The sequence below is a fragment of the Amblyomma maculatum genome, unplaced genomic scaffold (assembly GCF_055883805.1).
Source record: "Amblyomma maculatum isolate TAMU_Amacu unplaced genomic scaffold, ASM5588380v1 scaffold_24, whole genome shotgun sequence".
NCBI lineage: Eukaryota > Metazoa > Arthropoda > Arachnida > Ixodida > Ixodidae > Amblyomma > Amblyomma maculatum.
In genome coordinates, this window is record NW_028146749.1 from 898,944 (window position 1) to 923,470 (window position 24,527).

A 24,527-nucleotide genomic window follows, 5' to 3' on the forward strand; every position below is an offset into this window, starting at 1 on the left:
GTTTCCTTGTATTTTCGAAATGGGGAAATTATGAGCAAAATTTAAGTATATTGTCTTTTAAATGTGCTTACTCTGAATAAAATGTAAATCTTCATTACTGATAATTTGAGAGTGTTAAAGCTTTATTTCGTGCCAGTTCAGCAGCACGGTACGAGAGTAGCGCGGTGTTCAGTAGCGATGTTATTTTTTACAGGCGCACCCATTTCGAGAAGATTTAGCGCCGCGCATTATGGCAGCGTTTAGAGTGATGAATATTATTCCCTGTGCTTTCAGTTAGCATATAGACATAATCTTAGGCGAGCCTCAGTTTGTCTTGCTGGATTAATTCGAAAACATATATTCCATGACTGGCAGCGTATTTACGGTAAGAAATTGCCAATAGCTTATGAGCGACCCATCGCTATTTCGTCTGTGCTCACACGCAGCCAATCGTCCTGTGCTATCGAATTATTCAAGAAAATATCTCCTTGAGGAATTTGTTTTTCATGCATTCGTGTTCAGATTTTTTAGGGAGGATATTGTGTGTCCTGGTGATTTCCTAGAAGAGCTGTTCGAGAACTCGGCGGTAAAAGTTGTGCTCAGGCGATGTTCGTAAACAATTCGCAGATTCTTCCGAGTAAATATGGTTTGTATTCTCGGCAGGAAATTCTAAAACACGCCAAGTCTCGAAGATAACAACATGGAGAGGATGGGTATGTGTTGGTGTGTGTGTGTGTGGGGGGGGGGGAAGAGCTATAGGGGCCCTCGTAACTGTTATTAAACCGGGCCCTCATCACTGTTAATGTGCCCCTGCTGAGCGTAAGCCAACGTAAACATCGTGTAATCATTAGCGCTGGCAAACAAAGAAAAAAAAGTTTTTTTCCCCTTTCTGGACGTCTCGTGTGTCTTCATTATTCAGTTTATACACGGCCGCTGCCCCCTCCCGTCAATCCTCAAATCTCCACGTCCCTCAAGATTTCCTGGTGAGGGAAAAAATACAGACGGTTTAAATCAGTCACAGCAGCAGTGCGTTTTGACAGGATTATGTTTGCTATGCCTCAACTATTAAACGTTATTTTGCTGTGTCGGCCATATCCTTGCAGACCACAGACTGCATGTGTGCTGCAGCACTAAATGTTCTTCCGAAAGCACTGCAGAATCTGTAGTAGAGAAATGCGAAAGCCTGAGCGTTGCACACGGTACTGCATCGCGCGCCCCTTGTGGAACACAACCAGCGTTCCGTCGAAGGCAGCATAGCTCACCGGCGTTCTTTAATTGGTTTGGTTCTATCAAAGGTCAAATCGGTTTCAAATGCGGATAATAGTGCTGGAGCACTAAACACCCTGGTGTCTACATATTTCTTGTGCAGGGCTCTTCATTCCGCAGACTTAAATGTTTCCAGTTACAGTTACATTATATCTGCATTTTACCTGTGAAATCTGGCAGGAAGCGGATGGCTGCTGGTTTTGTTAGAGCAGATATAATACCATCTCTATAACATGCATTGTTATTTGCACCTGCTCCGATTGCTGGCATTGTGGACGTAGACGATCAGACACAAATATTGTCACGTGTCTAGGGGGCGCTAGTACAGCAAACATAAGCGGCGTTTGAAATTGACTTACAGGATAGGATAGGTGCATTATCTGTCGCAATTGTCCGTGGACACAGGTACCACGCCTTAAAGGAAGGGAAGAAGGTGGGAGTGGAAAGAAGAGATGGAGATAGAGGTACCGTAGTGGAGGGCTGCGATCCACCGCGCTATAATGGCTCTCGCCTCATCGCACTTTAGTGGTCCAAAGTGTTGTCTAGAATTCTTTTTCCACCAAAGAAGTCGGTGATCTTTTCCTGCGAGCGCTTTGTAAGCAATAGCCGCACCGATTTCTCGTAGATCTGAAGCCGTAGCCCTAGGCCTAACAGGCAGAGCTTGTGAGAAGCATGCACTCAAAGGCACGGGAAAATATCCGCAGAAGCACATTGGCGAACGAACCACACGAAGCAGGCGACAAAAAAGCACCAAAGTGATATGTACCTTCCCCCCCCCCTTTTTTTTGTCTTTTGGAATGCGACATCAGACTTTTTTTGTTTTGTTTTTTTTTTCCCTGCTGACATCATTTGGTGAATTCAGTTGAACACTACAACATTCGTTTTGCGCAGCGCAGTTAAAAAAAAAATATGCGGGACAAAGGTTCCCCGCGCTGTTACCGTGAACTCGCAATCAATAAATTTCGGGGTGATCTCTACAAAATAGACCAAAAATAGCCCCTTTCCACCTTCATTTTTCAAAAACAAAAAAGTGCGTTAAATCGGGACAGATCACGGAATTGATTTCGTTATTTCGAGTTGGTCAAAGCATTGCATCCTATGGGCTTTTGAAAGGGAATTATGATATATTGGTTAAATCGGGACTTTAGTTAAATCGGGTTTCGTTAAATCGAGTTTTGACTATAGTTCTTACAGGACTGCCAGTGATCGCATGCAATCCGGGTGTTTGAACGCCAGTTCGATTATCCTTTCAGTGCGAATCGTTCGGAAGGACAATAAACAAACGAAGTGCTCGTTTGTTCACAGAAAAATGCGCGAATGCACAAGTATGCACACAAAACTCTCCCTGCAAACAAGAACGATCACTTCCTGCTCACGCATGACGTCTCTCTCTTCGTTCTTTGCTTGCCTCCAAAACCCATTTTGCGACGTGTTCAAAGCGGAAGAAACGCGTGCCGCTCGTCCTTTTCGATCGCTTATCGCATTCCACCTGCCAACAACTGGACGACGTTGAGACAAACAGCGAAAACACCATACACGAGACCTGCCCACCAGGTCGAAATACACGCCCATCGCATTTGCATCCAATACGTCATCTGGGAGTCTGTGCCTTAGGCGCCGGGAGGGACTGATGTTGAACGATGTCATCAGGGGGCAGCATATGTTTTTCGTACTTTTTTTTGAGAAATCAACTAAAGACGTACAGTTGCCGAAAAGCTAGAAGAACACAGCCTTCAGCACAGCTTGAAATTAATGCAGTCAAGGCAAAAAGCTGGCTTGAAATTATTAATTGATGAGCTTCAAATTATTGCCGCGGGTATACTTATATTGGTGTCCCACCAGCAGAGGGGAGGCTGATCACCGTAACCGCGCTAGCCTACGAGGCGCTAAATAAGAAAACACGTTCGATACGTCATGCGTTTCCCGCCTTATAAAAAAAACTTTGGTTATAGAGTCCTTGCATGCGTTTTCTGGAATCTTCAAGCAGTGCGTGGAAAGCTGGCAAAGCGACAACGAGTAGGACACGGGCGCCGCCGCTTTCGACTATCAACTCGACTATCAACTATGCCTCAAACATCAGTGAACACCCCTCTGACCACTCTGGAGTGAAGTGAGTGATAACTGAACTGGGGGTACATATTGTGCTTCTGCGAAGTGCGCAGTTCTGTGACAGCCAGCATTGCTTGCCCAGTGTCTTGCCTTCAGAAACAAAAGGTGCTTACTCTGCTGCTGACAGTCACCTGAGTACTTTGCCGAGAACTGAATGCCAGCCTTTTCCGGAGGATACGAGGACAAAGAGAAATTTCAACCCACCGCAACGATGTGAAGAATAAGTGCCTTCACCACCTGGTTGCACATGATTGCACAAGGTTTCAATGAACTCCACATGTACACGCTTACGGGTCACTGTGAACAATGAACAATACTAATCTATTTTCTTGTGTCACAGTTACGGCGGGTTTAATAAACTTTAGCCTGTCAGCACATCTCTTCAGCAGTGGTATCACTACGGTCAGCTGCACTCGGGGCGGCGGCTAACAATACCCTTTCGGAATATACCTTTCCAGTGCACAGGTTGTGGTTTCTTACGTGGACATAAGCCACCAACCACCGCGGGTTCGAGCGTCGCGCGAGCCGAAACCCCGATCAGCCGTTACCACGCGCACCCTGAAACACCGCAGCGCGCATTCAACCTCCACCGGGAGGAGAGCACTTCGCTGCAAGGACACCAACCTTCTAGTTCACGAAGGAGACGTTTATTGAAACGCCATCCTCCAGCGGCACATACACACACACACACGCACACACATACAAAATATACAAAACGCACAAGTGACACGGAGTGCGCCGCAAGCACGCAAGGGCGTGCTGTGATCTCTCTCTCGCAGTGACCAGAGGGTTCCTTTGAGAGAGAGTGGGCAACCACCGCAAGGTACGCCTGTCGCGGATCGTTGGATCACGATCGACAGGCCCGAGTTGCGCTCTCAGGTACGACCCGGAGCAGACGAACTCGAGTACACACTGGTCTGCGCGGACAAAGGCCGGCAGACAAGAACAGTAGCGTACGCACCTTACGATGTCTCGGAGGAGTCTCTCTCTGAGCTCCGCTCGGACAGTCGCACGAGCGCGGCCGTCGAAGCGGTGCTGTGTTCCCGCCAAAAGGCGCCAATGAGAACAGCCACTGGGACGCCAGGGCGGAGCTGTGGCCCGAACGACAGTGACAAGTCGTCCGAGCCCCTCTCCGCCGCCTCAGGCGGGAGAAAGGGAACGAGGAGAACAACTGGGAAGCGGGCGGCGGCCGCGCAAAGGGCAGCTGCAGCAAGCCCGAATCCCACATCCTCCTCTCCTTAATTGCCCTCCTACCCATCAGTGAAAGCACGCGGCAGGTTCCCAGCATGAAGGAAAGAATGCTATCCTCACGCAACAAGTCAACTACACTTCAGTTCCAGCAAGAAAGATCTCGAAAATACAGACACTCAAGAAAGACAAACATTAGCAAGGCGCACAAAAAAAAAATGAACAAGATGACATGAAGAATAATGTACAAAGTTCCGGAGGCTAAGTAACAACGACTATGTACAGAGCACAATCATGTACAGAACACAACTATGTACAGAATAACTATGTACAAACACAACTATGTACAGAAGTTCCAAAGTTCGTCGGTGCAGCTCAGGGAGCCTGCGGTGACTCACCGCTCGTTGACTTCTGGGTGGCCAACATTCATCCATGGCCGCAAACGATCTCGGTCGGTGGTGGTACAGGTTAGGTGCAGGGACAGCGAACACGCCGAAGGGGCCCCGGGTGTGGAAAGTCCGTGGCTCCGTGGCGATCCAAGACGCACATGGGAAGACCGCGCGGGGCTTCCTTTCCACCGCGCTTCGCACACGCCGGCAAACACACATGGCGCGACGTCGTCGCCTCCACGCCCAGGCACGCACACGCACAGCCACTCACACACCAAAGGGTGATGCCGACCTTCCGCGGCGAACCTGTCCCGAGCACCTTCGCAACCGCGGCAGCCTTGGGTGATAGAAGCATCGTCCATGCTCCCCGTCCCCAAACGGCCCCAACTTCCTTTCCACGCACACCGGAAAGGCCACGCGTCGGAGCTGCCTAATCAGCAACCCTCGCAATTTCAAGCAGAAAGAGGAGAGAAGACGCGCTGTACAAAAGAAGGCACTCACTGTACAATAGGTGAAGCGAGAACGGAATCAAATAACAACACAAAACAAAGATGTTAGAAGAGACAAAATTCAATAACACAATAACGCACAGAGGCTGGAACTAAGCGGGACAGAAGGGGGACGGCCGACGTTGTTTCCGGGTAGGGTCCGACGAGAAAGCTCGCTCGGTGAGGCGATATGCCTTCGGGTGCGGAAAAAGTCCGCCGTCCGGCATTAAATCACACAGGTGACCGTCGCCTCAGATTGTACCGGTGCGGGGCACGCTTGCGTTCCGCCGCATCGGGTGTGCCTCGTCGCTTGCCTGTGGTGACAATGGGCACCGACGCAAGCTCGTCAGACCGCGACACATAGGCCTTCAGGTCTGCGATGTGGGCACGGCTGGTTTTCCCCGTAGAGGAATCGTCCAGCAGGTACGCGAGTGGCGACCAGACTTTGACCACTCGGTACGGACCAAGCCACTTAGGAGCAAGCGCGGCTGAGAACCCCTTGCTCGCGTCACTAAGAGCGTGGTTGCGCTTCAGGACAAGATCGCCCACCTGAAATGTCAGGCTGCGGTGCTTGCGGTCGTACTGAACCTTCTGCTGGGCTCTGGCCGTCGCCAAACTCTGTCTTGCTCTGCTGAGAGCCCGACACAGCCGGTCCCGAAGCGTTGACGCATAAGCAGAGCAGTCTGCTCGCGCCTTCTCATCCTCGAGCTGCTGGCTCTGAACGACGCCTGACATCGGATTCGCCAGCTCCCTTCCGAAATTGAGGAAGGCGGGAGAGAAACCAGTTGAGCGATTCTCAGCTGTTCGAATGGCGAACGCGAACTCACTCAAATGGTCTGCCCAGTCTTTTTGACACTCGGCAAAGGCCGTAAGCATTGGTTTGAGCGTTCTGTTGATCCGCTCGGTTAGATTAGACTGGGGATGGTAGGGTGACGTGGTGTAGTGCTCGATTCCGAGGGAACGGCAGGTATTACCGAACACCCGAGCCGTGAAGTAGGACGCATTGTCCGTGATCAGCCGTTCCGGAAAGCCGAAGCGACAGAACACTTTCTGGAGTTTATCCAGCACCGCTCGCGCTGTCACTTTCCGAAGGGGGTACAACTCGACCCACTTGGAAAAATGATCAACGACTACCATCAGGTAAATGAACCCCTGCTTGCTTCTGGGGAAAGGCCCCATCAAATCGCAGGTGGCCATCTGCCACGGACGCACACTGTCAATTGGTTTCATCATGCCCGGTGGCTTGCCACCCCTTGACTTCACCGTTTGACAGACATGGCAGGAACGGCAATAGCGGAAAATGTCGCGCTTCATGCCGGGCCACGTCACCGATTGACTCAGTTTTGTGAAAACTTTGGAGCCACTCAGGTGACCGGCAAGTGGCTCGTCGTGAGAGAATCGCAACAGAGCTTCTCTCAGACTTTTGGGGATAACCACTTTAAATGGGTCAATGGACTCATCATCTGTGGCTATGTACTTCAGCAGGAGCCCGTCATGGTCCAGCAAATATGAGTCCCCGGGGCTCGCCGCGACACACGCTGGCTCTTGCCCCGCTGCGCCCGCTACAGTACAAGTAGCGTCACGGCGCTCCGTCTCCCTGAGACCGTCGCTAACCTCGCGACAAAAGGAGTCATTTTGCTGGGCCGTCAGTAGCTCTTTACGGCTGAACACGATTCCAGTCATCCCAGAGGGGAGCCTGTTTTCGTCCCCGCGCAGGTTAGCCGCCAAAACTTCGCTCGCTAGCCTCGGCGCATCTGGGGTGCTCACAAAGAGCCTCCCCCGCCCGCTTCGCGAAGTGCTGCTTGCCTGGGTGGCGGAATGGGTAGGCCCGTTTGCGGGCGTCCCCCTCCTGCCGCTCGGCGGCTCGTCCGCTGTTTCGCCCCCTCCGCTTGCCGGCGCAAAGGCACCGCTGGCGAGTGGGGCACGGGATAGCGCGTCAGCTACCACGTTCGTGCTCCCCTTGCGATACTGCACCGAGAAGTCGTAATGCTGTATCAGGAGAGCCCAGCGCGCCAGCCGTCCCGCAGGCTCCCGGAGCCGCATCAGCCAGCTGAGCGCGCTGTGGTCTGTCTGCACCACGAAATGCGTTCCATCAAGGTAGACGTCAAACTTGCGCAGTGCAAACACGATGGCGAGGCATTCCTTCTCGGTAACGGAATAATTCCTTTCCGCGGGCAGCAAAGAACGACTTGCAAAGGCAAGAGGTTGCAGCACGCCATCGAATTCCTGTAGGAGAACGGCTCCTAATCCCAGATCGCTCGCGTCAGTCTGGACTACGAACTGTCTGGTCAGGTCGGGTAGCCTGAGCTGCGCTGTTTCTGCGATGGCACTAGACAGGCGGCGAAAGGATTGCTCTTGCTCAGGCCCCCATCGCCACGCAGCAGTCTTTCCCAAGAGCTTGGTCAAGGGCGCCTGCACGCGAGCACAGGACGGGATAAATGACCTATAAAAATTTGTCATTCCCAGAAAACGGCGCAGGCCGCGTACGTCCTTGGGCACAGGAAACTCGAGTATGGCTCGAAGTTTTTCCTGATCCGGCTCAATGGAGCCTTCGCCCAGCGTAAACCCAAGCAACTGAACTCGGGTTCGCGCTATTTGGGCTTTTGCAGGATTCAAAGTCATCCCGGCAGCCCGTACCCTCTCGAGCACGTCGGCAATGTGGCTTAAGTGCTCATCAAAGGTTCGTGAATAAATCACGATGTCGTCCAGATAGCACATGGCATGGGACCATTTCGCTTCGCATAGGACGCGGTCCATCAGCCTCTGAAAAGTCGCAGGACCATTGCAGTGGCCAAAGGGCATGCGAGTGAACTCAAACAGCCCTCTGTGGCACGTGAACGCGGTCTTAGGCCGGTCAATGTCATCCATCTGGACCTGTAGGTAACCTTTGGAGGCATCTAGCGTGGTAAAATACCGCGCACTGCCTAGGCTTCCTACGATTGAGCTGATCGTTGGGAGCGGATAGGCATCCTTGCGAGTCAGCGCATTCAGACGGCGATAATCCACACACAAGCGATGGCTGCCATCCTTTTTGGGCACCAACACCACCGGAGACGCCCAGGCGCTGGACGAGCGACGGATAATGTCCGACGATAGCATCTCATCCAACAACCCATCAATCACCTGCCTCTTCGCAAGGCTGACGGGTCTGGGATTGCACTTCAACGGAAGCGCTTCTCCGGTGTTGATCGCGTGGCTCACTAAAGTGGTACAGCCAGGTTGATCGGTGAAGAGCTCCTCGTACTGACGCAAAAGTGCTGTCAACCGAGCCTTCTGTGTCTCATCCAAAGTTACCGCAGAGGCGGCCAGTGGATGGGGTGCGTCGTCGTACCGCGCCGCTCGCTCCCACATGGGGGTGTGAACGGCATAACGCTCGACACAAGGGCAGGGCCCCGATCGCTGAGCGTGGCACTCTCCGAACGTCTCGACTGCACAGGCAGATACCGACGCCGGGGGGCTAATGAACGGCTTCAGCTGGGAAAACGGTCCTTCGCAATAGCCGCCATTCGCAATGTCCACCACGATCCCGGTTTTCTGGAGAAAGTCCCTTCCGAGAATCATGGGCACACTGAGCCCAGGGAGATGAATGAAACGCGTGCGTCTCGCTCGCTCTCCCCATCTGACAGTCAGCCTCGCGGCGCCAGCCGAATGGGCCACGCCTTTTGCGAGGTTAAATGTCGAACGGCAATCCCGCAAGCGCACAGAGTGCTTTTGCAAGTGGGACAACACCTGTTCACTGAAAAAGGAGGCGCTGGCTCCTGTATCCAGTAACGCCGGAAATTCGCGGCCCGCAAAGGTGACCGAAATAAACGGCGCGGGCGCACCACCGAGGCAGCTTACCCTGTACGCAGAGGGAATTAGCAAAGCTTGGGCCGGCTGTCTCTTTACAACCGACCCCCCGTCGCCGTTTTCCTGCCTCGCAGAAGGCCTGGCTACGGGGCATTCTCTTGCTAAGTGTCCCCTCTCTTGGCAACGGAAACAACGCACACCCCCGCGAGCTTGGCCGCGTGACAAAGGCGCGTCTCCCTGCCTGGGTCCGCTCGCTGCCCCACCGAACAAGGGCCGGTTTTTGCGAGCTTCTCCCTCCGCTGTGCTTTGGGTCGCATGGCGTCCTTCGGTACGCGAGTAAGAAAACTGTGCAGCGCAGGCTGCTCGTCTTCCGTACGAGTAAGGATCCAGAGCTCTTTCGCTCAGCTCCCAAGCGTCGTTTCGCCCGCCAACGGCTGCCAAGGCAGTTTGTGTGGGTTCACGCCGGTGAAGAAGGGTCATGGCCCCTCTCCATGCGCAGCGTGGCTCAAGGGCCTCGCTTGCCGGCGGTGGCGGGCGATAGGCACGCGCGGCGAGGATGTCGCCTTGAATGCGCTTTGCCTCGGCGGCCAGCTCCTCTAGATCTCGGAATCGGCCGCCGCGCAGGTATGCCGAAAAAGTCGGATGTGCCTGCCTGATCACTCTTTCGACGCGTTCCTCGTTTGAGGCTGATGGCTCAGCGATTGAGAAAAGGTCTTCCATCGCCCGCACAAACTCCTGGAGCGACTCGTCCGGGGCCTGTGTGCGGAGCTCCAGCTCTCGCCGCATCCTACGCTCATAGTCAGCGGGCAGGAATTCGCGCATGAATGCTGCACGGAACTCCTCGACAGTCGCTGCTCGGTGGCCGGAAAGCCGGTACCACCTAGCTGCCGTGTCAGTCAGCGCTGCGGGCATGATGCGTGCAAGCACAACCTCATCAGGGAAACCCATAGCTCTCTGGTAATGGGCGAGGGAATCAATGAAATCCCGGGCACTGATAGGATCATCATAGCCGCGGTACGTCGGCATGGGCAACATGACCGCGGGGTGAGACAACTTCGGCGCGGCCGAAAGCGCCTCAACCGCCCCTGTTAGCGACTGAATCATCTGGGCAGCGCTTGTGAGCAGCGCCTGCGTCCTTCCCTCAGAGGAGGTTTGGGCGGGTTGCATGAACAAAGAAGGCAAACGGTCCTCCAGTTCGATGAGCGGCGCGGTCTCCGCAGGGAGTCCGGCCGGCGCCTCACCGTTCACCGAACAAAACTGACTGCTAGCGGGGCACGGCTGCTGTTGCGCGTAGCTGCCGGTAGCGACGGCATCGCGCGAACTGCTTCCGCCATGGGCGGAAAACTGATACAGCGGAGGTATCTGTGTAGCGGTCCCACCACAGGGTGGTCCGGAGAAAGCTCCAATGGGAGCCGAGGGATCAACGTTACTCGCGGCATTGCCGTATAGCCCAATGGGGCCGGCGGCCAGCCACTGTGTTTGGCTGTTCAGAGGAACAGCATCCAACGGATCAAAAGACGCTACGACTGCGTAAGGAGCCGACATATATCGCGTTTCAGATTCGCTGCCGTGTGCCCCGCAGGGGGCGGCAGACATAGTGCAAGAGCTTGATCGTCAAGGCGACCGGCTCGGCCGATATGCAGTCCAACTCAAAGAGCCAGGACAATTCACGTTGGGCGCCAGTTGTGGTTTCTTACGTGGACATAAGCCACCAACCACCGCGGGTTCGAGCGTCGCGCGAGCCGAAACCCCGATCAGCCGTTACCACGCGCACCCTGAAACACCGCAGCGCGCATTCAACCTCCACCGGGAGGAGAGCACTTCGCTGCAAGGACACCAACCTCCTAGTTCACGAAGGAGACGTTTATTGAAACGCCATCCTCCAGCGGCACATACACACACACACACGCACACACATACAAAATATACAAAACGCACAAGTGACACGGAGTGCGCCGCAAGCACGCAAGGGCGTGCTGTGATCTCTCTCTCGCAGTGACCAGAGGGTTCCTTTGAGAGAGAGTGGGCAACCACCGCAAGGTACGCCTGTCGCGGATCGTTGGATCACGATCGACAGGCCCGAGTTGCGCTCTCAGGTACGACCCGGAGCAGACGAACTCGAGTACACACTGGTCTGCGCGGACAAAGGCCGGCAGACAAGAACAGTAGCGTACGCACCTTACGATGTCTCGGAGGAGTCTCTCTCTGAGCTCCGCTCGGACAGTCGCACGAGCGCGGCCGTCGAAGCGGTGCTGTGTTCCCGCCAAAAGGCGCCAATGAGAACAGCCACTGGGACGCCAGGGCGGAGTTGTGGCCCGAACGACAGTGACAAGTCGTCCGAGCCCCTCTCCGCCGCCTCAGGCGGGAGAAAGGGAACGAGGAGAACAACTGGGAAGCGGGCGGCGGCCGCGCAAAGGGCAGCTGCAGCAAGCCCGAATCCCACAAGGTATACTGGCTTGGTCCACTTCAAGCATACCATCCTTCAGCCATACCTCAGCACATAACTTGGGACAGGTAATTCAGTTATCAGCAACATCAATATCCTGCTCAGTGAGCATTACATTTTCAAGTTAAAAGGAGGAGAAAAAAGAACGTTCAAAATTTGTTTTCAGAGCATAAGAGCACTGGTGAAGAGATAACTATTATGACGGTATAAGACATGGATGAAAGTGGTGATTAAATGACGGAGAAATTAGCAGTGCCAAAAATAAATAAGTAATCAAATCTGAATGATGCAGATGGTTTAGAAAGTTTACAGAAATATGCTTAGGTGTAAGCAGGATAGTTAAGCGGGCGAGTTGGTGATACATCATCCAAAAAACAGCGCGAACAAACAGGGACGAAAGGTTCCTGTGGTTTCTTCCTTTCGTCCCCGTTTGTTCGCGCTGTTTTTTGGATGGTGTAAGCAGGATTAGCTGAAATGGCAACAGGCCGAGGGCTGTCCCAAACCTCTCCGAGGACCTGCACAGATCTCTGCTGGAATGAACAGAAAGAAACTTTACCGAAAGAACATTGACAAGGGAGGGGTACCGGCGGCTACAACAGAACTTATACACGAGATATCGGCCATGAAAGTACTACTGCTGACGATGACAGCAAGAAAAAAAAAACAGTATAAGAAGAAACTGAGCTAAAGAGACGCTGGAAACTGCGACGCGGCAACAGAAGTATAATGTAGGGGAAACCACTGGCTACCTGCGAAAGCTATTCGTGTAGTCGGGCATGGCCGGAAAAGAAATTTCTCTTAGTTCCAGCGAGAGCGATTTCACGACACCAATTGTTCATTTTCTAATGCTCAAATGGATCGAAGATGAGGTGAGTGTTACTACCGCGCAAGTTTCGGAAGCCGCGAGGGCCTTTTCATCGGGCGAGGATGATGTCGAAAAGCCTCCTCTCTGGACTGCAGATAAACAGATTCCGCTGCGGCTTACACAGTGCTAGCGCCACCCGCAAAATGCAGTCCAGCGAGCAATATGGCGGCGCCCAGCAATTATTGAAAAGGTGCATAGGCTGTGAAAGTACAGCTGCTGCTACAATGGTGAAGACAGTGCCTACCTGCGTGGCTATATTTACGGCTTAGAAACAGTAGCCACCGGAAACGAGCCCTTCACTTTGACGATTTAGAAACACCTTTGGTAACAACCTGCACTCGGGTGGTGGTGGTAGAAGACATTTATTCAAGACTATTTACAGGAGGACCATAATTGTCAGTCCCTTACAAATCCAGGAGTACCGGAAGGAACCTTCATTCCACTGGCGACTGCGCAACACGCGCCTCATTAGAGCTGCCTCTGCGTGCCTGCGCTGCGGCGTAACGTACCACTTTGCACAGCCAGGAATCATAGGTATCATCCTTAAGTGATAAATATGGCATCTTACCTTTCCGGACGCTCAGAGCAGATCGAGGGCCGACTTGGACAACTGAATTCCGGCTGTCGGCGGTGCTGAAGAAAAAAAAAAAAAAGGTTGCTGTTAAGTAAAGGAACCGGGGACCGGTTCTGTGATTTCTGGTAAATGCGTTCAATGTGTAGAGCGAATGGTTTGAGTATTCGCCCCAAATATATCTCCTTGAAACGGGGCCAAGCGATGTACAAATACGCATTTTTCTTAAACAGTGCATGCATTTTAATATTCGTGGGCCGAAGGGTGAGCCTGTAGAGGTGGTTTCTTGGAGCTTTTCTCCATGAAAGGTATTCGACTATCGTGATGCCATATGATGAGACCACAGGCTGCCATTCTACGCAGCCGAGCATATGACGGCCACTTCTTTTCGCCAATCTTCTGGTGGCTGTTAAACTTGTGTGCTCGGGCTATTGCGTGAGGTCCTGGGGCTGTGTGAGCGACGTCAATGCCCTTCGCACAAATGGTTCTGGTTCACCGCCGCCCAATCCTCAGCCGGTGGCTCCGCAGTTATTCGCCGCGTCTTTCGCATCCTCTCAAGGTGAACAAGCCTTTCTGCGGTATGCGTTCTGGTTCCGTCGTTGCACACATCGCTCACGAGAAGGAAGAGAACGGACCGAGGAATGTGCGGCAGGGAGAAAGCCCACGGTAAACGCAACAAAGGGAAGCTGGCAAGTCAAACGACAACCGATGACGTGTTCATGGGGCGCAGTGCCCAAGTTCTTTTTTTTGTTCTTTAGGTGCTCTGAGTGTATGCAACGATGTGGGAGGAAAGTAGCGTCATTTTTATTCGCGGATATCTCCGGTGTTTGTTCACCGGCAGGCCGCCACGACTGATCCAACCCGGCCTGGGTCTCCGGCATATAAGTAGCCACGGCAGGGCTTAGGCATATTTTAGGGAACTGGCTCTATTGCAGTACGTACCTCCCTGAAGCAAATACATGAGATATGTAAATTAAGTAATGCTTTGTACGCCCGTACGTTCTGTCTATACGCCGAAAGTTGTGGTGGAGTCAGTTCAGAGCAAGTGGTAGGGAGCAGCTTCGCTTTATATAGCGATAGCGTAAGGATCTCGGACTGGCGTCTGCAAAGTGGTGAGTTAATTTTTTTCATGAGCGAAGTTGTGAATGACCTTGATGCGATGAGTGATGCATTTCTTGATCATTCAATTCGTCAATAAACATAATTTGCAAACAAGAAAAAGCGTCTCTTTCGTTCTGCTAATTAGAGATCCAATTAACAACATCGATGTGAGGCGTGTATCCTATAGGGCAGCATTTTGCCATTCCCTGAAAACTGCAGCAACAGAAGTGCCGGGTGGCGTCACTAAAAAATAAAACAACAAAAAGGAAGTCAATAAACCTATATGCTTTTGAGTACACATTGCAGTGCAGAAACTAAAATGCATACGCCGTAAAACAGTTTGCTGCAATGGTACAATTTTTATTTCTTTAAATTCACAACATTCAAATAAATTACGACCATATTTTCTAGGGTGTGTTCCCCTTTAGGTTACATAATACCATATTTTTTGTTCTTACCAGTAGCAAAGTCAGCCGCGAACGCAGCTAGGATGTGACGGTATGACAACGGTTAAACTATTCAATTAGCTTCCTGGCTTCAGTGAGTGTATGTTACCTTTAGGTTGCGTTCAGAGTAGCTCTCAGCAACAGTCCCCTTTTAACATGCTTTAAAGTTTTTTATTTTTTTTTCACGGATTTACGCCGCGGCAATTTTTCAAGTTAACTTATTCAACGCCGCAAAGATGGCGCGGACGGACGGCTCCCCACATTGAGGAAAGAAGCCAACAGTCGGCGATGCCAAGGAAAGCATTGGGGATTGTACTTCGTCTTTTTTTTTATTCTTACTTCGGTAATCCCATAAATTAGTATTGTAATCTGTATAGGGGAACGATAAACGCAAAGTAGAAGGAAAAACAACGTGCCGATGGTGGGAACCAAACCCACGACCTCCGAATATCGCGACCGGTGATCTTCCAACTGAGCTACAGCGGCCGCTGTCCCCCCTGCTACTTTCTTGGGTATTAGTGTTGCCTGTATACGAACCTTGAGAGTGTTCACCAGCGCCACGCTCAACCATAGCGGCGGACGTGGAACGCTCTGTTACAGTGAACTCACTGTAGCTCTGTGTTACCGCCAGCGTCACATACAACGTGATCAAGAGCGAGGGCGAAAGCTGTGCTAGAACCCTCTTACGCTACCTATGGCTTCAAGACTGCTAGAAACGAGACCCGCCTAAGCTACAAGCAGATAAATGAAGGGGAAATGAGGGTGCTCGTTATAATACATGAAGAAAAGAAGTCAACAGTCGGCGAGGCCACGATAGGCACGTTGTTTTTCCTTCTATTTTGTGTTTATTTATCTTTCCCCTAAACCGATTACATTATTAATTTATGTGATTACTGAAGTCAAAATAAAAAAAAAAAGACAAAGTACAATCGCCTATGCTTTCCTTGACCTCGCCGACTGTTGGTTTCTGCCATCCATCCATCCGTCCGTCCGTCCGTCCGTCCGTCCGTCCAAGGTTCGTATACAGACAACATCTCACAGTAAGTAATTTTAATCCATAAAACTATTTTATTAATATTGCATCTCAGTTTCCGTACTGTGCTTAATGCTCGACCAAAACGTAAGGTTGTGTTTCATTTTTGAGTGACGCACCTGGCACTTCCGTTGCTGCAGTTTTTGGGGAACGGCAATACGTCTTAAGGCAGCGGCTAAATACCGTAAAAGCCCTATAAAAATTATATATATGCTAAGGACTCATTTTTTAGAGAAACTCTACCCTCATTACTGAGGCTAATGTAAAGCAATTTCGGAATATAGTGCACAGTACAGATGTATCTGCACTCCTCCTCAGATCTCGAGACGGTGCAGCTATATGTTCCATGTGCATTAAATTCCATACTTTCGTTATCTTTTTCGGTAACTCCAGTCGCTACCATTTTACCTGATTATCCCACCATGGAGGTTCCTTTGATGAACTCAATCATTTTTTTTTTTTTGACACAATAGGAATATTACGCATAATTGAAAGGCTTAAGGTGCCCTCATCCTGTGGAATTTACAACATAAATTCGAAATTTTTGTTAAATACAAAGACGTACTATCCAGACGAAACTTTTTGAGCAGTAGCTTGATATGCATGCTGCGTACCCGATGACTCGAAGGTTGGAAAAGTAATTCCTCTGCATAAGTCAGGCGATCCTAATAATTATCGCCCCATATCGCGCTCACCAGCATTCCATGCAAGATCATGAAACACGCCATCATCTCTCATCTTGGTAAAAGTTTAGAAACTGATTCTTTCTTCAGTAACTTTCAGCCTGGTTTCCGAAAAACATTATCCTGTGAGAGCCAGCATTTATGTTTCAGTCGTCACCTCCATTGTATTGTTGACGATGAGTCGCTGGCAGACTGCACATTCCTGGATAAAGCTTTTGGTACAGTCTCACAGGAATTACTTCTCTTTAAACTAAGCAAATTGAAGTTAGATGCTAACGTGCCTTCATGGCTGCACTCTTTTCTTACTTATCGATCTCAGTTCTTAACCGCAAAAAATACTGACTCTCAGTTTTCCCCAGTGTGCGTCAAGGTTTTGTCTTAGGACCCCTGGTTTTCCTGACATACCTAAATGACTTGCCGGCATACCTTACTTCATCAGTTTGTTTCCTAACGGATTATTGTTTTATCTATCGTAAAATTAACAACGAATGTGATGTCTCTATATTGCAATCCGATATTAACAGCCTTTCGGAATGGTGTCAGCGTTGGAATATGACGCTCATCATTAACAAGTGTAAACGTATGCGCGTGCACCAGCGTCAGCACAACTGATCCTACTACCTCAACAGTGGTCTTCTTTAGGTGTTCGCATAACTAATTACTTGTCATGAAAGTTGCATGTTCATAGTGAATAATGCTACCAAACTCTTGGCTCTCTCAGAAGAAACGTTTTCACATTGTCCTAGCGCACTAAAACATCTCATTGCCAACACTTTCGTCCGTCCAAAACTGGAATATGCAGCCTCTGTCTGGGATCCAGGCGTCGCATCTCGATATATACTGTCCAACTATCATCGCACTCCTAGCGTGACTGCCATGAAAGCTTCCCTATCATTGCCTCTTCCAACGCAACGCAAAAAAGTATTTCGGCCATGCTTGTTTGAAGGGATTTCTCACTATATTGTGGAAGAAGGCCAGGTCGAGACGGCAAGGTCGAGACGGCAAGGCAAGGGATGCCGTGTCTGGCGTTTATTCCGATGGACAAAACCCAAGCGCGCGCCGGAGCCGGCGCCGCGGGACGATGATGATGGTATGTACAAGAGGAAGAAGAAGATCATGGTATGTACAAATAAAAGTAGATCCGTTGAGGGCTCACAATATGTATATATATAATATATACACACACACATATATATATATATATATATATATATATATATATATATATATATATATATATATATATATATATATATATATATATATATATATAGTATATGGTATAGTATATAGTATATGCGCTGCAACATATACTAATATTAAATGGTATAAATGGTATTTCAAGCACGTAAAATGCTTTGCTTAACCTTTACACTTGACATGAAGAAAAAATGTTTGAATTTGTTAAACAGAAACTGCACAAAAAGTCGCGCATGTCTTGAATATCGGAATAAAACTCAGGAATAAAAATAAATGAGGTTATTCAAAATGTGACACTGCGTTTTCCTTTTTTATTTGTTAAAATTTGGCACGCCTATTTGTTGCACTCCCCTCACCGTGCCAATATAGTAACGTTGGTGCAACTTGGTCCGCTCACTGTGCCACGAAAGAAGAATGGAGGGCTACACAGACTATATTCCGACCCTGCTTACAGGCGCTAGAAATCCGGGAAGCAGAGGCTGAGGCTCGAATAGTGAACGATCACCTCTATCTGAGGGAATATAATCTACTCCTCGGCGCACGGCAATGTGCCTGAAGAAACTCAGCAAATCAAACACCGGTTCTCAAACGATTCTACGCTTCTCATAACACACCCAGTACAGACATCACAGGGGAACCTTCAGCGCAAGTAAGCACCGAAAGAGAGCGAAAGTAAGCGCAAGCAGACGTGAGTCCTTCAAGCGCCAAAGCGACGCCCAGCGACGGTGACCCGAAGCCGGAAGGCATCAGCCCCGCACAACCACAACAGTCTGGGGAAAACCCCTGTCTGACCGTCTGGCGCACCAGACAACCCGACGCCGATCGAATGCCGGTCTCGAGGGGGAGCGCGAGGGAATCTCGAGGGGAAGCGCGCTTCCTGCGCGCGCTCTCCCTCGAGACCGGCCGTGGCCGATCTAAATCACCTCCCTTTGCGGCCAAAAGATGGCGCCAAAATAGCGCGGCCATAAACGCGCCCGTACTCTCCCGGCCGCGTATTGACAAACCATATCCCGTAGGAGCACGCGAGCAGACGACGCTCTGACGCGCAAGCACGTGACACGACGTCACTTCGTTTAAATTGTTTTTTGCTTGTTTTTATTTTTTTTATGCCAAAGAAAGATGGCGGCGCACACGCGCGCGCCGTTGCTTCGCCGCCGCTGGCGTTGGGGCGTTGGTTAACCAGACAAACGCGTATCCTTCTACCATGGCTTAGTGGTAGTGCCTGTGGCTTAAGGGGTGCTGCGGCCGCAGTTTTGAGGCTTTATAAACGCAGTGGCCCAAGCCGTGCCATTTGGATGCTGGATACTGTGATGTTTGCAGTTCGAAACAAGTGTCTTGGCCGTCATCTCGAAGTCTGGTGTTTGACTCTGACAGCAAGCGATTTTGTGAAGCCACGACTGCTGAACTTTTGCTGCCTAAACATGCTGGATGCCGACTGTGCTGGTGCTGGATGTGCAAGTGTGTCGATTCCAAGAAAGCTGCGCAGCGCCGTTGGAGCTCGCCTTGGAGCCACTAATCGTTGAAAGTGCCTTGGTTAGTAGCACTGCAATATTTAGATAAGCACCGCTGGAATATGGGGGGTAAAAAGGGGGGAAAAAAGAGAGAAAAGAAAACTTGGTTACGTGGTGTATTTGTGCAACATTTGCTGTGATGCTGCATCACTGCTCGGGGTCTTCGCTAAGGATGCTAAAGCTACTGGCCTACCCAAGGGCAAATGTAGACTACTACCGATGCTAAATTACATCTCAAAGGCCGTCTCTCATTTTATGCTACCTTGTGAGCAGCTGTTTTCACTCAGGATTGTTTTTTTTTCTTTTTATTTTCCAGTTTCCGGCATTTAAATACGGAAATGTTTCTATATGGCAACATGCTGGAACAGCGAAGGCAGTTTTCTGAAATTAGCGGTAATAATCCTTGAAATGAAAACATGCTCTCGTTTTGTGAACGCACGCATGAGTACGGCGCCCTGGTCATAGCGGCAACCGCCCTTTTCTGAAGCCCATAATCTGGCGACGTCAAACTATTGATTCTGAAAGTAGTGGGATATTAGGTGAACTCGATAACCAAGTACTCACGCTTCTGTGGCTAAAAACAGCGCTGACACGAGACGAAGCAGAGGGTACACGACGCTGTTTCGTCTGCTTCGTCTCGTGTTAGCGCTGTTTTTAGCCACAGATCATGCACCAACCAGCCAGAATTTCCACCCTCTTAAAGTACTCACGCTTGTTTGAGAGCACTGCGTTGAATAGGCATTTGTTGAGCGCAATAGCTAACTTAACTGCACCTGTTAAGCAGAGGCAGTGGCATAGCATGCTGTGTAATTTGTTTTTTGTAACTCTTTATGTATGTGATTGGTATTCTGCTCAAGTGTCATGGCAAGAAAGAACAACAGTGTTTATTTTTGAAGTTGTGGGCACCCCATAACATGCTTACGCAGAATGGTGCAGTTCGGTATTGAGTCAAATAAATAAGTGCTGGTTTTCACAACAACTGTTTATTCCTTGTATACATCTCAAAGTGACCTTGGCTAACTTGAATTCCAAACTATCTTACAGCCGCTTCAAAAGCTTCTGAATTATGTGACATGTTGTGCATGCACCATTATGCCTACCAATCTTTTTGAAGAAGGAATCATTGCTACAAAATTAAAGGATTAAGCTCACAAATTATAGCAACACTTGAAGAGAGGAGAACCAGAGTATTTTGACATCACTCCCTTATGGTTTGCACACTGGTCAGCTAGCAATCCAACATTTCAAAGAAACACTTGCTAATGTCATCATCATGTGCCACAAGTGTGTTTATAGTAAATTAGGTACTACAAGGACTTGTGGCTATAGTAAATTAGGTACTATAAGGCTACCCCGATGAAAGTCGTCTAGGAAATAGTATGAAACAACCAGTTTTAGGCATTTAAATTTGAGGAACCTGAGTTCGATCCCAGCCATAGTGACCATGTTTTGATAGAGAAAAATGTAAGGCACCCATTTACTGTGTGATGTCAGTGCATGTTAAAAAAAAAATCATTGGTCAAAAATGAGCCGGAGACCTACACTACAGAGTCCTGCAAAGCCTAAGTCAATTTGGGACACTACACTAAACAAAACTGAAATACACTGCTTCTAAATTTAGGTGAAACAATGCCTTTGCTGTTTAGTAAATGCACGGCAAGCAATACATTGTAAACCATTTATGCAGAAGCAGTTTGTTTTACTGGCAAATGCCTTCAACTTTTTGGCAGGAAAAAGTGGCAGATGTGACTTCAGTTCTACAAATGACACTGGGCAGCCATGCAGCCATCAAAGAACCTACTTTGAATTGCAAATAGCCACATTTGTGTTTGCAAGGAGGCCCAAAGCACAGTGAATAAGCAAGATAGCGATGAAAATAATTCAACGAAAAGAAAGGTGGAGAGTTCAGCCAGCAGCAATATGACCCTAGCGTGCTGCTCCACACTAGAGAAGGGAGAAAAGGGAAATAAAAGGAGAATGAGGATACAAATGGTTGATGACAATGTTGTAGTGCAGTGAATTGGTTCGAGTTATAGAGAAGACCACGCACACAGTGGATTGCACTTGTCTCGCATAGTCGACATATAACACACGAAGTGCATATTCTCCACATGCACCAGTTGTCATTGCACACACTTTCACTCTCATATTCTGGATCAAATGCATACACAGGCTCGCCACGCACTGATTCTGAAAAAGCTCAAACTAGACAGAAACATGATTGATCGCACTGTAAGCAGCTGTATAGCATGCGAAGCACAGCACTAACAATTTGTGGTGTGTCACATATGGAATGGTTTGACTGTTAAATTGGCAGGGTACCATGCCATCAACTAATGTCTAAAAGCTGAGATGATGGCTTTGGTTGGAAGTAATCTAAGCCCTTGGCGATGCAAGTACACAAACGTAATCCAAATGCATTGTTCTTGAATGGCTGCTTTCCAAATTGTTGATATTCAAATTAAAGTAGTGTGGTGCTGTATGTTTTTCTGAAAAACATCTTGCTGTGCAGCTTACTTCATTGCAACATCTGATTGAAGCTGGAACACCTGCAGCAGTACCACACAGCAAGACAAAAGTGTCCACGCAGATTGCAGAACTTTTGTAGACATGGAAAATAATAAAGTATGATTCATACTTATGAAACCTTTGCCCTTGTCTTCATTTTGATAGTGCGGCCCTAGGCAGCTGCTGCACCAAGATTTTCATAGGTGAACAGGCCCACCAGAACCAATGCACCCAACCGACCTTCTGCAGGGAGACCCAGCCGCTACCGATTCCAGTGGCTATGGGGAATGTGTTTATAAACCAGTACTACTGGAACTAGTAGGATCCCCGCAAGAAACCAGTAGGAAATTTTTACCTTGGATAAACAATTATCTTCTTTGGCACTTTTCAGCAATTGCTCTGATCCCTAAAAAGATGTTGGCTACATATCTACAGAATATCATTTAATATCTCATCAAGAGATGTGTGGGCATATGTGGGTATTCGGTACATGTCCACTTTCTACTCTCTTCAACGTGGACATTATAATGTATACTATAATGATATATTATTAACATTTGCGGCAGATATTCACTAGATGTTCACTCAGTATAAGTTCTTTGGCTAAGATTTTTTCTTCTGTAAACTGATTTTACGAACGTTTACAAGGGAAAGTTATCAGATTGATGGCATGTGACTAGCACTTTGTGTCATCATTTCTACAATTAGTCATTTAGCTTCGAGGTGATGACTTCCTTCAAAAGCCTCTTCTCTCGCGCTTGCCAGCTAACTGCATTGGTCTGCATGGAAACTATCGCCTAATATATTGCGCTCGTGTACTTTCGACTCCAGTATAAGCGAGAAATGTTGCTCCACTTTTTGTTAAATTGACTGAAATTCAACCCACATATAGCACTAGCCGAGTATAAATTATTTGACAATGATTGAAATATACTGCTATGAGCAATACTGGCTGATCGGCAAAGTACGTATCTTTCTCCATCCTTTTGAACCTTTTGCACAATCCAAGACTTGCTGGTTTCGACGCTGTAGGCTTCCAGCCATTCGTTGACGGCTGCCTCGTTTGTCAGGTTCGCGCGATACACTGATCCGAGCCCTTTTGACGCGAGCTCACCTTTTACGAGTTCGAGCGGCTCTGGGAGCTCGTCCATCATCTCTAGTTATCCGCAATTGACACACAAGTTCGCCAAGCACAAAATCACCCTGGTTAGCGCAGCGCGCAACGGATGAGCCAAGTGCACGTGCGTACAACCCAGAAGCACCAGACGAAATACGTGGAGCTATGCGGATGGGGAGAAGTGCAAACTTCGGGGTGTAGCCGAGCCAAGCGACGATTCCAGAAAATACCAGAACAAGAACAGCCGCGCAAGTGACCACTGGACTGAAATTTACGTAACACGTGACCGGTAACCGACCGACGTTTACAGAACACATGCAGAGCAAACAGCCCGCGCAGTGGTCACTGGACCGAAATTAACGTGATCGTGTGACCGAACTTTTAGCCGACGGCAATTCGCGTTATTTTTACGTGAACTTCAGCCGACAGCCGTGCGAAAATACGGGCGCTGCGCGAAAACGACACCTCAAGAGGCAGTGCCCTACTTTTTGAAGCTAGATCAGGGTGCCTTAGAACACGCAGCTACAAAAAGAAGTTTAACAATGGAGATGACGCATGTGCTGTATGTGGAAACTCCAGTGAAACAATTGACCATATTATACTCGAATGCAATGGTATCCATCCGGAAGTTGATGCAGGCGCAATCACTGTTCCTGAAGCTCTGGTGTTTAGAGATAACAATGGCCGGGTGAATAAACCGGCGGTGGAAACTAGCAAAAAACGGCTGGAAGATTGGTGGCATAAAAGCAGAGAAGTGACATAATGTTAGTAATGCAGGAGCAAAATTTAATAAATAGAATGATGGTTTAGTTAACGATTCTAAATCAATAATTAAGATATATGGAGAAAAATTTGCATGATAGCTACTGCTACCACCCCGTTTCAAAGGGGACGCTCCTATATTCCATCCATCCATCCATCCACCGAAACATGAGTACCTTTGACAAACACCAGCGGTAAAAAAACGTAAATGCGAGCCCTGACAAAACGAAACTGAAACCATGAGTAGTCTCTTCACAAGGCGCTAGGGAAAAACAGCGTCGCTGCTACTCGCGGAAGTGACGTTGTGTCACGTGCTTGCGCGTCAGAGCGTCGTCTGCTCGAGTGCTCCTACGGGATATGGTTTGTCAATACGCCTCCCGGCCGTGTCGCGTACGAGCACAGGAGTAGGGCCGTTCCCAAGAATACCAAGGCAGTGTAGTAGTAGTAGGTGGCTTTATTAAATAAAATAAAATAATAAAGGAACGAAAATATTTTTTGCCTGCCCGGTATCTACTATCGAAATGAACTGAAGCACCTGAACTGGGGAAGCGGAAATAAAGGGATAGCAAGAAGACAAGTAGGAGAAATCAAAGAGGTGAGCGACAGGGAGAAAGGACCGTTTAGGGTAAAAGGTAAAGGAGTATAGTACAATAATGTACATAAAGCAGTGTCGCAGTTCCTAGTTTCAGCCCTTCTCTTTGCCGAAGCAGCTGGAAGTAGTCGCCCTCTGCCTCCGCGTCGTCTGCTACGAACGGAAACCAAACCAAAGCGCGGGCTCCTGGAGAAACAATTAATCCACCGCCAAACACCTCTCGGCGCCTGTTTCTTAGCTCACACAGACTCAATGAGACAGTCCTTTACCGTCCCATAGGAAAGTGAAACTTCCTTGCCCTCTTCAGGCACACTATCGCTATATGGTGCCTGGAAGTTTAGCAAAATGAAAGAAACCATGCAAGGCCGTGCGCGTACACCACAAGCGCAATGTTGTAGTAGACGCTCACCCCGCTGAAAACATCGCTCCCTTCCTCTCCGTCGAAACCATCCGTGGCATCGCGACTGGGGCGAAGGAGGCGAAG

General features: G+C 49.2%; 2 protein-coding genes across 9 annotated transcripts in view; both read right to left on the minus strand.

The window, feature by feature from the left end:
- The window catches only part of LOC146170950 (uncharacterized), a 720,860-nt gene that overhangs the window by 616,611 nt on the left and 79,722 nt on the right, over window positions 1-24,527 (minus strand). For 7 of the 8 annotated variants that reach the window (XM_084586587.1, XM_084586584.1, XM_084586586.1 and 4 more), the window contains exon 2: window positions 13,088-13,152. In XM_084586587.1, coding sequence (XP_084442713.1) covers window positions 13,088-13,152 — 65 coding nt within the window. Of the gene's footprint in view, window positions 1-12,886; window positions 13,013-13,087; window positions 13,153-24,527 lie in introns of those variants that run through there. The other variant, XM_084586592.1, reaches the window with a different exon arrangement.
- LOC146170954 (uncharacterized) lies at window positions 933-10,428 on the minus strand. The gene is made up of 5 exons (XM_084586600.1): window positions 9,260-10,428; window positions 8,057-8,182; window positions 7,187-7,328; window positions 5,969-6,219; window positions 933-959 (listed from the first exon to the last, which is right to left on the minus strand). Exons 1-5 carry the CDS (start codon window positions 10,373-10,375, stop codon window positions 933-935), a joined length of 1,662 nt encoding a protein of 553 aa, XP_084442726.1. The 5' UTR covers window positions 10,376-10,428.

Bases quoted from the DNA above. Each gene is read 5' to 3' on its own strand.
- LOC146170954 (XM_084586600.1), bottom strand. From the start codon at position 10,375: ATGCAACCCGCCCAAACCTCCTCTGAGGGAAGGACGCAGGCGCTGCTC. The intron at 8,183-9,259 runs GTAAGCTGCCTC...GCGACTTTTCAG, and splicing joins TAATTCCCTCTGCGTACAGG to AGGCTGATGGACCGCGTCCT. The intron at 6,220-7,186 runs GTGAGCACCCCA...CCATTCGAACAG, and splicing joins GCGGGCGGGGGAGGCTCTTT to CTGAGAATCGCTCAACTGGT.